The sequence below is a fragment of the Mytilus californianus genome, unplaced genomic scaffold (genome assembly GCF_021869535.1).
Source record: "Mytilus californianus isolate M0D057914Y unplaced genomic scaffold, xbMytCali1.0.p SCAF_14, whole genome shotgun sequence".
NCBI lineage: Eukaryota > Metazoa > Mollusca > Bivalvia > Mytilida > Mytilidae > Mytilus > Mytilus californianus.
In genome coordinates, this window is record NW_026262626.1 from 25,562,951 (window position 1) to 25,576,837 (window position 13,887).

The following is a 13,887-nucleotide window of genomic DNA, read 5'->3' on the forward strand; positions in this document are numbered from 1 at the left end:
TGAAAGACATACACATTATAACATAGAAAACTACTGCATTGGAATAGGCACATTACCATGTGGGTAGGTTAAACTACATTTTGAGTATTCCACCATACCCCCTTTTTTCTAGTTCAGTGAAAAAAAACAATGTAAAGAGAAGAACATCATTCTTCGTTAACATACCTCTGGTGCAAAAAGTTCTTCATATTTAGGGTTATACTTGACTTCCTTGGTTGTTGAATCTAAATGTCTGTTAACTTGGATATCATCCTGAAAAAGAAGATGAAAACATAACAATAATGGTCGCCATCGCAACATTTGAAAAGTCTAATACAAGTACATGTATATGTTGTAGTGTTATAGTTAAATTCAAAAACTAAAATTCTAATTTTTATCAGTTTGAAATTTGTCCTGTCCCATTTTTACCCATAACAGAAACATTGTATTAATTCACAAAAATTTTCTGAGACTGATCAAAAATATAAAGAAACATTCTATTTAGAATTAAAGTTTCTACAAATATTTATCTTAGAAGTATTAAAATCTGCTGTCCTTATTTTATACATTTTTCTTGTTTAATGAATAAGTTTAAATTACATGTATTATTAGCAATATAAAATAAACCTATCCTAAAAAAACAAAAATAACCATAGAAATATGATTTCTCATGTTAATGATTATTTACAGAATCATTATAAATAAAATGCTCCGCTGGGCGCAGCTTAATACAACCGCAGAGGTCCAACCCTGAACAGTTGGGGAAAAAATGGACACAATATTCAAGATTGATACAGGTCTGAATTTGGATTGTATTAAATATTTGACATATTATAGGTTTCTGAATAAATGTAGTCAAAGAACATGAAATTGGTTATATGAATTGAATTTATATTCAATTAAAGATTTCTTGTTGTTGTGCAATACACTGTGCTGTTGCGCAATACTTAGTAAATCTGTTGTCAGACTATAAACAATTAAAGTTCAATTAATTCTCAATGTCATATAAGAAATTTATGGAAATGTAAAGGGAGCTTACATCAATAGATATAAACAATTCACCAAAGTTTCATGAGAATTGCTAACAGCATTTTTGAGTTATTGTCTGAAAACTGGAAAACCCCCCCTTTTTTAATGAATAAAACCCCATAACTCAAAAATGTAAAATGTAAAATTTATAAAATTCTAAATGGAGCTTACATCAATAGATATAAACAATTCACCAAAGTTTCATAAGAACTGCTGAAAGCGTTTTTTATTTTTTGTCTGAAAACTGGAAAATCCCCCTTTTTTCATGAATAAAACCCTGTAACTTGGAAACGTAAAATCTAAAATATATAAAAATCGAAAGGGAGCTCATGTCAATAGATATAAACAATTCACCACAATTTCTTGCAAGTTGGTGAAAGCATTCTTGAGTTATTGTCCTAAAACTGGAAAATCCCCCTTTTTTTTAATGAATTAAACCCCACAACTCTGAAACATAAAATCTAAAATTTATAAAAAACAAAAGGGAGCTCACGTCAATAGATATAAACAATTCACCAAAGTTTTATGTAAATTGGTTAAAGCATTTTTGAGTTAATGTCCGACATGTTGACCACGGATGGACAGACGGACAATGGTATACCATAATACGTCCCGTAAATGGGCGTATAAAATTATTGGGACAACTATCATAACTATCCACTGCTTTATAAACCAGCAAAGAAATATAGCTTTTTTATTGTTGTTTTGACTCCCAATTAAAAAGTCAAGTAATTATGCAAATATGTGAATATGACATTACTAATGATATCTCCTACACTTGTAAGCTGTCATTGGTACAAGTTAATTGTTATTATATACCAGTAATGTATATATACAGGTTTTTTTACATGAGGAATTTACCTGGTGACAATATACAAGAATCTTTGTAACACTCTAATTCACACAATATCTAATAAACTAATAAATCAACTGCCACAATAAATGAAATAACTTACCAGAACTTTATAAAAATAGTACATGGATGCCCCACTCACACTATCATTTTCTATGTTCAGTGGACCGTGAAATTGGGGTCAAAAAACTAATTTGGCATTAAAATTAGAATGATCATATCATAGGGAACATGTGTACTAAGTTTCAAGTTGATTGGACTTCAACTTCATCAAAAACTACCTTGACCAAAAACTTTAACCTGAAGCGGGCACTATCATTTTCTATGTTCAGTGGATCATGAAATTGGGGGTCAAAACTCTAATTTGGCATTAGAATTAGAAAGATCATATCATAGTGAACATGTGTACTAAGTTTCAAGTTGATTGGACTTTAACCTTAAGCGGGACAGACGGATGGACAAAGGAACGGACGCACAGACCGAAAACACATAGTGCCCCTAGGTAGGGAATAAAAAGTCTATTTAGGTATTGTATCTAAAAGTAGACTTAGCAATTAGAAGAAAATCAAGCAAATACCATTAATATGCATGTCTAGTGCAAGTTTTCTTGCATGATTTAACAAAAGACAATTTTAAGATTATCATTTGACATCATAGACATGTTTGATTGCATATGACACATGTGTACATCTTACCACATGTGTACATTTTACCACATGTGTACATTTTACCACATGTGTACATTTTCCATGCCCTTTTGTATTTCAAATATTAAATAACAGTAATTTTTATTATCTTATTCAAATTTATAAATTTATTACAAATGCATCGAAGGGAAATAACTCTGCTAAAAAAGCATATACTGGAAAAGTAAAAATCAATGACTGACAATTTCATAGAAAATAATAAAATGCTTCGCTGGGCGCAGCTTGATACGACCGCAGAGGTCGAACCCTGAACAGTTGGGGCAAGTATGGACACAACATTCAAGCTTGATACAGCTCTGAATTTGGATTGTGATTAAATATTTGACACAGCATAGGTTTCTGACACAGAAAGAATGTGGTCTAAGAACTTCAATTTTTTTAATTTACCTATTATGGTCCAATGTCCAAAATCAAAATACATGGTTAGATTCAGCATATCAAAGAACCCCATATATTCAATTTTTGTTGAAATCAAACAAAGTTTAATTTTGGACCCCAACTTGGACAAACTTGAAAACTGGTCCCATAATCAAAAATCTAAACACATGTTTAGATTCAGCATATCAAAGTACCCCAAGAATTCTATTTTTGTTAAAATCAAACTAAGTTTAATTTTGGACCCTTTGGACCTTAATGTAGACCAATTTAAAAAACGGGACCCAAAATTAAAAATCTAAAAACACGGTTAGATTTGGCATATCAAAGAACCCCAATAATTCAATTTTTGATGAAATCAAACAAAGTTTAATTTTGGACCCTTTTGACCTCAATATGAACCAATTTGATAGCAGGCCCACAAAATAAAAAATCTAAATACATGGTAAGATTCAGCATATCAAAGAACCCCATATATTCAATTTTTGTTGAAATCAAACAAAGTTTAATTTTGGACCCCAATTTGGACCAACTTGAAAACTGGGCCAAAAATCTAAAATCTAAATAAATGTTTAGATTCAGCATATCAAAGAACCCCATATATTCAATTTTTGTTGAAATCAAACAAAGTTTAATTTTGGACCCCAACTTGGACCAACTTGAAAACTGGTCCCATAATCAATAAAATGCTTCGCTGGGGCGCAGCTTGATACGACCGCAGAGGTCGAACCCTGAACAGTTGGGGCAAGTATGGACACAACATTCAAGCTTGATACAGCTCTGAATTTGGATTGTTATTAAATATTTGACACAGCATAGGTTTCTGACACAGAAAGAATGTGGTCTAAGAACTTGATTTTTTTTAATTTACCTATTATGGTCCAATGTCCAAAATCAAAATACATGGTTAGATTCAGCATATCAAAGAACCCCATATATTCAATTTTTGTTAAAATCAAACAAAGTTTAATTTTGGACCCCAACTTGGACAAACTTGAAAACTGGGCCCATAATCAAAAATCTAAACACATGTTTAGATTCAGCAAATCAAAGAACCCCAAGAATTCAATTTTTGCTAAAATCAAACTAAGTTTAATTTTGGACCCTTTGGACATTAATGTAGACCAATTTGAAAACTGGACCCAAAATTAAAAATCTAAATACACTGTTAGATTCGGCATAACAAATAAATAAATGTGATCAAAGATTTTACAAATCTAATGCGCCATACTGTGCAATTAAATATTACTTCTTGAAATTTTTCAATATTTGAAATTTGAAAAAAAAATAATATTTGAAGAATAATTCTTTTTAATTTCTGAAATCTGAAATGAGAAAAAATTGGCCCCCCACAATTTCTTTTTATCCCCCCCCCCCTTTTTCCCCCAAAAAAATTCTTTCCCTCAAGATATGGTCATAATCTCAATTCAAATTTCCAATGGAGTTGGCAACCATAATTACCCATTTAAATTTACCATAGTGCTAACTTAATCTATTTTATTATAGAATTAATAAAAATATAGTGTCAAATCTTTCATATGGATTTTTTTGTAAAAAAAAAAGATGAAAACATTTGCAGATATTTTTACTGGTCTTCCTTTATAAATATGCATTTCTTTAAACATAATTTAAAAGCAGTGTAAGGGAAGTAACCAAAACGTTGTATTTGGATTACCTCCCTTACACTGTTTTAGATTATCTTTATTGTTCATTAACCATTACTTTATACATAATTTAAAAGCAGTGTAAGGGAGATAATTTCAATGATGTATTTGATTTATCTCCCTTACACTGCTTTAAATTATGTTTTGTACTAAAGTATTTGTCAATTAACCAGGACAACCTTGTTTTTCCCCCTTTTTTGCCCCTAATTCCTAAACAGTTTGAGCCATAACCCTCCAAAGCAAATCCTAACCATCCCTTTGTGGTATGGAAACTTGTAGTATAATTTCAGAGAGATCCATACACCGTTCCACAGTTATTGTCTGGAAACTAGAAAATGCTCATTTTTGGCCCCTTTTTGGCCCCTAATTCCTTAACAGTTGGTACCATAACCCCCAAAATCAATCCCAACCTTCCTTTTGTGGTATTTAACCTTATGGTAAAATTTCAAAAAGATCCATTCACTTAAACTAAAGTTAGAGTGCGAAAACCAATATGTATTCGGACGACGACGCCGGACGACGACGACGACGACGACGACGACGACGCCAACGTCATACCAATATACGACCACAAAATTTTTTTGCGGTCGTATAAAAATCTAAACACATGTTTAGATTCAGCATGTCAAAGAACCCCAAAAATTCAATTTTTGTTAAAATCAAACTAAGTTTAATTTTGGACCCTTTGGACCTTAATGTAGACCAATTTAAAAAACGGGACCCAAAATTAAAAATCTAAATACACGGTTAGATTTGGCATATCAAAGAACCCCAATAATTAAATTTTTGATGAAATCAAACAAAGTTTAATTTTGGACCCTTTTGACCTCAATATGAACCAATTTGATAGCGAGCCCACAAATAAAAAATCTAAATACATGGTAAGATTCAGCATATCAAAGAACCCCATATATTCAATTTTTGTTGAAATCAAACAAAGTTTAATTTTGGACCCCAATTTGGACCAACTTGAAAACTGGGCCAAAAATCTAAAATCTAAATACATGTTTAGATTCAGCATATCAAAGAACCCCATATATTCAATTTTTGTTGAAATCAAACAAAGTTTAATTTTGGACCCCAACTTGGACCAACTTGAAAACTGGGCCCATAATCAAAAATCTAAACACATGTTTAGATTCAGCATATCAAAGAACCCCAAGAATTCAATTTTTGTTAAAATCAAACTAAGTTTAATTTTGGACCCTTTGGACCTTAATGTAGACCAATTTAAAAACGGGACCCAAAATTAAAAATCTAAATACACGGTTAGATTTGGCATATCAAAGAACCCCAATAATTCAATTTTTGATGAAATCAAACAAAGTTTAATTTTGGACCCTTTTGACCTCAATATGAACCAATTTGATAGCGGGTCCACAAATAAAAAATCTAAATACATGGTTAGATTCAGCATATCAAAGAACCCCAAGAATTCAATTTTTGATGAAATCAAACAAAGTTTAATTTTGGACCCTTTTGACCTCAATGTGGACAAAGTTGATAACGGGGCCCAAAAATCAAAAATCTAAATACATGGTTAGATTCAGCATATCAAAGAACCCCATATATTCAATTTTTGTTGAAATCAAACAAAGTTTAATTTTGGACCCCGATTTGGACCAACTTGAAAACTGGGCCCATAATCAAAAATCTAAATACATGTTTAGATTCAGCATATCAAAGTACCCTAAAAATTCAATTTTTGTTAAAATCAAACTAAGTTTAATTTTGGACCCTTTTGACCTTAATGTAGACCAATTTGAAAACGGAACCAAAAATTAAGAATCTAAATACACGGTTAGATTCGGCATATCAAAGAACCCCAATAATTCAATTTTTGATGAAATCAAACAAAGTTAAATTTTGGACCCTTTGGACCTCAATGTGAACCAATTTAAAAACGGGGCCCAAAATCCAAAAACTTAATACACGGTTAGATTCAGCATATTAAAGAACCCCAAGAATTCAAGAATAAAACCCCATTGAAATTGATCAAGAAATAAGCAATTTATACGAAGTATCTTCTTTTGCACAATACTGTGCAATTGAATATTTCTTGCTATTGTGCAATACTGTACAATTGACAATTTCTTGCTATTGCGCAATATTGTGCTATTGGATATTTCTTGCTATTGCGCAATACTGTGCAATTGAAGATTTCTTGCTATTGCGCAATACTGTGCAATTGAAGATTTCTTGCAATTGTGCAATACTGTGCAATTGAAAATTTCTTGCTATTGCACAATACTTATTATATAATAATTTACACATCCTGTTTGGTGTGTATCTCCTACCATATCATTATTATTTGCTTTTAAATATTAATCAGAAATAACCAACTTAAAATGGAAAATTTTAAAAGAAAAAAAAAAGGAAAAAAAGAAAAAAAATTCGTAAGGGTTCCGCGGAACCCAGTGTCTCGCCTACTTTTGCTCTTAATCGCGGGCTCAACAAAAACGAGGAAAAAAATTAATAAAAATATTCCTTTCTATACCATCTTTTGATTGTAAGTAGCTTCTGTCCAAGTTTGGTACAAATCCAGGATAGTTTATGAATCTAATAAATGTTTTAAAAACTTAAACTGCAGACTGTATGTAATGTTAACTGGAAGAAAAACTAAGTCCATTTATAAGTAAAATACAGAAAAAATTGAACAAAATTTTAACAAAATTTCCTTCTAGATACTAGCTTTTAATCATAAACAAGCTTCTGTCCAAGTTTGGTACAAATCCAGGATAGTTTAAGAAAGTTGCTAAAATTTTAAAAACTTTAACCACAGAGTGAATGTAATGTTAACTGGCAGAAAAACTAAGTCCATTTATAAGTAAAATACGGAAAAAATGGAATTTTTTTTTACAAAATTTACTTCTGGATACTATCTTTTAATCATAAACAAGCTTCTGTCCAAGTTTGGTACAAATCCAGGATAGTTTAAGAAAGTTATTAAAATTTCAAAAATTTTAACCACAGAGTGAATGTAATGTTTCTTGGCAGAAAAACTAAGTCCATTTATAAGTAAAATACAGAAAAAATGGATTTTTTTTTTTACAAAATTTACTTTTGAATATTATCTTATGATCATAAACAAGCTTCTGTCCAAGTTTGGTAGAAATCCAGGATAGTTTAAGAAAGTTATTAAAATTTGAAAAACTTTAACCACAGAGTGAATATTTGTGGACGCCGCCGCCGACGACGACGCCGACGGAATGTAGGATCGCTATGTCTCGCTTTTTCGACAAAAGTCGAAGGCTCGACAAAAAAGAAAAAAAAAAGGAAAAAAAGAAAAAAAAAGAAAAAAAAAAATCCCCCCCCCAAAATTTTTTGAACCCCCTTATGATTCATCACCCCCAAACTCAATCCCAGCCTTCCCTTTGTGGTATGGTACCTTGCAGTACAATTTCAGAGAGATCCATACACTTGAACACAAGTTATTGTCTGGAAACTAGAAAAATGCTTATTTTTGGCCCCTTTTTGGCCCCCAATTCCTAAACGTTTCGGGCAATTACCCCCAAACTCAATTCCAGCTTTCCCTTTGTGATATGGAACCTTGTAGTACAATTTCAGAAATATCCAAACACTTACACACAAGTTATTGTCATGAAACTAGAAAAATGCTTGTTTTTTGCCCCTTTTTTGGCCCCTAATTCCTAAAATTTTGAGGCAATTACCCCCAAAATCAATTACAGCCTTCCCTTTGTGATATGGAACCTTGTGGTACAATGTCAGAGAGATCCATACACTTACACACAAGTTATTGTCTGGAAGTTACAAAAATGCTTATTTTTGGCCCCTTTTTGGCCCCTAATTCCTTAACTGTTGGTACCATAACCCCCAAAATCAATCCCCACCTTCCTTTCCTGGTATTGAACCTTATGGTAAAATTTCATGGAGATCCATTCACTTAAACTAAAGTTAGAGTGCGAAAACCAATGTGTCTTCGGACGACGCCAGACGACGACGACGACGACAACGACGACGACGACGCCAACGTCATACCAATATACGACCAAAAAATTTTCAATTTTTGCGGTCGTATAAAAAGTTTGGCAATTATATCTAAGCTGTTAGAAATCGTTTATATTATTTCAATATCTACTGACTTTTGAAAGACTTGTTTGAGCTAGAAACAAATATATTGGCATAGTCATATCGAAATTGATGACTGTAAAATTATCATTGTTAAGTCTTGAGATAATTGCTATCTGTATTTTTGACCTATCAAATTTTTTGCTTCAATGGAAAAATTTCTTATTATATAACGAGATAGAAAAATAAAAAAAGAATGTGTCAGACATGTCAGAAGACATGAATGCCCTTGCTTAAGCTTTGCAAACAGTAAATGACATACTGCATCAACTCTTTCTGTGTGTTGTCGTTTTTAGCATTGTGTATGAGTTTCATAAAATTTGGATGAAGCAAACTAAAGTTAGAGTTTCGGAAACAAACAAAATTTGCAATTTTCCAAGTTATAAAGTGGCATAACTCTACAACGGTAAGTGACTCACTGCCCAAATTCAACCTAAGATAGAGTGAGGAAACGAAAATGGGATGGATGGCCTGTCAAGGGTAACACTTAATGCTCCTGTTGCATAAGGCGGGGGCATAAAAATATTTGAATAATTTTGATTCTGAAAAAGTTTATTACTTTATCTGTACCCATACTTCTTGAATTAGTACAGGTCCTTTTTTTACTTATGGAAGGATTAGTATTTTAATTTAAGTCGGAGCTAAGATAGATGAAGACCCTACATCAACTGTCAAGATGAAGAACAGGAATAAAAGCCCTGTTCATTGATAATTTTCTATGTTTTCTATGTATTGTGTGTGATTTTGTCCCATGTACATTTACTCCATATCCTTTCATTTTCTATTCACTGCTATATTTTATTTAAATATAAAATAATATTTTCCCAAGGTCTAGAGAATTTCAAGTAAGTGTACAACCATTAGCAGTCAGGGGACTTACTTAAATGAGTGATTTTCTAAATCACTGATTCAAGTAACATTATGTCCACAAATGTTGGAAGTAAGAGTTGTCTTTCTTTAATAATCACCTATTTAAGTAGTACAAATAATCACTAGACTTAAGTGATTTAATTTTATTGTAGCTTTAAATATACAATACTAAAGATCCAGGGACTAATTATGTTGTTAAAATTATCAGAACCAACATCTGTGTTTATAGGATGACCAGTCATGTCAGGTGATGACCTTGTACTGAATTTGAGATAATGACATAATAAAATGCTCCGCTGGGCGCAGCTTGATACGACCGCAGAGGTCGAACCCTGAACAGTTGGGGCAAGTATGGACACAACATTCAAGCTTGATACAGCACTGAATTTGGATTGTGATTAAATATTTGACACAGCATAGGTTTCTGACACAGAATGAATGTGGTCTAAGAACTTAAATTTTTTTAATTTACCTATTCAAACCATATCATTATTATGTGCTTTTATATATAAATCAGAAATAACCAATTTAAAATGGAAAATTAAAAAAAAAAAAAAAATCCCTCCCCAAAATTTTTTGAAGCCCCCTTATGATTCATCACCCCAAACTCAATCCCAGCCTTCCCTTTGTGGTATGGTACCTTGCAGTACAATTTCAGAGAAATCCATACACATGAACACAAGTTATTGTCTGGATTCTAGAAAAATGCTTGTTTTAGGCCCCTTTTCGGCCCAATATTCCTAAACGTTTAGGGCAATTACCCCCAAACTCAATTCCAGCTTTCCCTTTGTGATATGGAACCTTGTAGTACAATTTCAGAAAGATCCATACACTAACTGTTGGTACCATAACCCCCAAAATCAATCCCAACCTTCCTTTTGTGGTATTGAACCTTATGGTAAAATTTCATAGAGATCCATTCACTTAAACTAAAGTTAGAGTGCCAAAACCAATGTGTCTTCGGACGCCGACGACGCCAACGTCATACCAATATACGACTGCAAAATTTGTTTGCGGTCGTATAAAAATCACTTGTTTAAGTATCATACCTCAATTTCCTTCCAAAAAATCACTTCTTTAAGTATCATTATTTTAATAACCCCCACTAATTTCAACACCCCCAAACAGTGAAATTTTCATCGCGAACAGTAGAATTTTATTACATAATCTGTAAGATGAATACTTGAATTTTACAGGAAAAATACTCCCACTGCTGGGAAAAATCTGTTAAGAAAGTATCAGTTCATTATGTAAAGCCTTTAGTATAGCATTTTTTCAACTAAAATAGAATTTACAGCTAAATGATTGCATCAAAGGCATAAACCTTGCTACTTAAACATGTTAAAAGAAGCAAAAGGTTCATTTTTTTCAATTTTACTAATGAAAAGATATTATCTAAACCAATGTGTTTAAAATTTTGGTAAAATTACAAAATCACAATTTGTGACAAAACTTTGAATTTGCTACTAAATAAGTGATTTAAAAATCACTTATCATGCTTATTTCAATAAGTCCCCTGACTGTCAGATTAGAGATGTAGAAAACTATCACAATATTAAAATGTTTACAACAACTAACTTGATGCATGCACATCACTAAACCCTTTATAACATATATGGAAAGAACAGATTTCACAACCAAACACAATAATTCAATTTACTTACAAATATAACACAAGGTGTCCCTTTATAAAAATCAGAAGATGTGGTATGATTGCCAATGACTAAATGAGACAACTTTCCACCATAGAGCAAATGACATACATTTGTAGAAGTCCCTTTACATAGATTTCATGTGCTTAGTGCCCTTTTTAACATGCCCTTTTCTAATCCAAGATACAATAGCGACTGTAAAACTCATATGACACGGAAAACTGAAAATTGAGCAACACAATTCCAACAAAAATACAAACCATGTTATTTACTTACAAGCTGGAATGGCTTTCAAGTATATTCAGTATTACCCTCAGACATCAGGCTACAGGCATACATGTAAATCTAGCAACTTTTAAGCAGCAATAATCATTTGCTTTCAAGATTTACATATCCACAGCCAAAGGTAACTCTGGTACACTAGATGTAAGAACCAAGCCAAACAAATCGGGGGTTAAGAAGTGTGCATGTTCTCTTGATCTTTTCTTCTAAGGGAGCTACCATTTGATTTTTATGGGGGGCCAGGATGAAAAATTTGGTCCTGCTTTTTTTTTAGTTGTAATCTCTGTCCTGCCTTTTTATTTTTCACTCTATTCAGTCCTGCCCTATTTTTTTATTACTTTATCCTGACTTTTTTTTACATAAATTGTCATCCTGCCTTTTTTTTTGCCAAGTTGCTCATCCTGCCTTTTTTTCAAATTTCATCCTAGCCCAGCCCCCCCCCCCCCCCCCCCCCCAAATCAAATGGTAGCTCCCTAACCAGTTACCATAATTAACTCAACTGACTGAAAGTTCGGGAGTTATAGAAATTTTAACCAGTTTGAAGAAGGCTGACAACTTCCATGTAAAGACATAGCAGTGCAGCTTTCAATTACCTTAATTCTATAACTGACAAAAAAATCTTATTAAAATTATACTCAATTATTGATATTTTTTTATATTATCCTCAAACTGCAGAATTGTGTAAATGTGATCAAGATATTTAATAAGGGAATTTTTTCTCTATTCTATATATTTTAGCACGCCATTATTCTGTACACATTTATTTTTTTTGCCTATTTTTCTCTATTCTTTACTTTTTGGGCCCATTTTCTGTAGCATGTGTAGTATAGGTCCACTATCATGACTATACTGTTTTAGGAAAACCCCACCCAGACTGACTTGACTGACCATTAATGCACCTAATAAACGTGTGCTTTGCTCAGTCTGTTTTTTGTTTTATTCGTTGTTGTCACATCAATGTCCTTGTGACTAATTTGATAGCCTTTTGGTATCTTCCGCCTTTCTTTTACAAGTCTTAGAGAAAAATGAAAATTTTCATTATTCATTTCATCAAAATAATTTACAAAAACAAAAACCTGTTTTAATACATTTTAGAATGTCACTTTATTATTACACAAACAAAACTTATTATCTTTATTTTATACCAATACACTACCATGACTACTTAACATGCTTAAAGCAGTATTACAAAATATTTTAAAACATAACCTTTACAAAGGATGCAAATGTGTAGAGTGAGAACAGACCAAAGGTGCAAACATGTGGGGTACGAAAGTGACAGGGGGCAAATGTGAATGGGAACAAACATGATTTTGGGTAAACTGAACGGATTTGGTACACAGCACTAGCACTAGTCCAAATAATTACGACGTCTTGCAAGGCTATTTTAATTTTTTTTCTGTGACTTCTTCCTACGACGTCATAACGCTGAAGCCATTTTTTACGTCTGGACTTTGAGAGAGAATTTTGGGGGGAAACTTTGAGACCCAATTTTGGCATGAAATCTTCATTGCTGGCTAGAAATTTTTACATAGTTACTAAGTCTTACCTTTTTTTGTGCTTATTGATGCAAAATATTTCCAGAAATATCCAAAAGAAATGATAAAATAAAATACAATACCATTCACTGCCATTTGAGGTGAGCAAATATTTACTTTAAAAGTCTTTATTTTCAAAATGGTTTCCCAGAATTTAAAAAATTCGTCACTTCCAAAGAGTATAAAATATCAAACTCCGTAAAATTTGATGGACCCGAATTTCTGGTAAGTTCGATTTGTATTATCCGAAAATTCAGGTCCAACTTATTTTACAGAGTTTGATTTTTTATTTTAATTCTCTCTCAAAGTCCAGACATAAAAAATGGCTTCAGAGTTATGACGGTGTAGGAAGGCGTCACAGAAAAATTAAAATAGCCTTGCAAGACGTCATAATTATTTGGACTACACTAGCACGTACAACTACAAGTACATGTAGCACAAGGTCTACCACCTGTCTCCTTTAAAACATAAAAGGAAGAAAGATGATACATATTTGGAGGTAGGGATTTGTCTTATCTTGGTGAAATATCATGCCAAGATGGTTGTCATACTTTTGTAAAAATATCTGGTGCTGCTTTCAACTGAATCGTTGAAGAAATTGCATTTTTCTGATTTATTGGTCTGAGATGGGCTGTGAGATCCTCTAAATGATCTTTGTTTTCATGGTCTGAATTGTCTTCGTCACTGCTGTATTGTTGAAGTGCCAACATTTTAGGGCATTTTCAATAATTGTCATAAAACAGGTAGGGCTGGATGAAAACGTTTGAAAAAGCACTAACCGGAAACGAAATGCGTAAACAACACTATCGAAGAAAAAGTCTTCTGCAGTAAATGAAACCAAGTACCTGA

The 13,887-nt window shown here is 32.4% G+C and overlaps 1 protein-coding gene across 1 annotated transcript in view; it reads right to left on the reverse strand.

Annotated features, from left to right (window-relative positions):
* LOC127724588 (pre-mRNA-processing factor 17-like) overlaps positions 1-13,831 on the reverse strand; it is a 33,349-nt gene extending 19,518 nt beyond the window's left edge. Inside the window, exons 1-2 of the mRNA XM_052231606.1 lie at positions 13,590-13,831; positions 166-252 (exon numbers count right to left, since the gene is read on the reverse strand). Of these exons, the coding sequence (XP_052087566.1) occupies positions 166-252; positions 13,590-13,748 (246 nt within the window). The 5' untranslated portion in view covers positions 13,749-13,831. The remainder of the gene's footprint in view (positions 1-165; positions 253-13,589) is intronic.
* Positions 13,832-13,887: the final 56 nt, after the last annotated feature.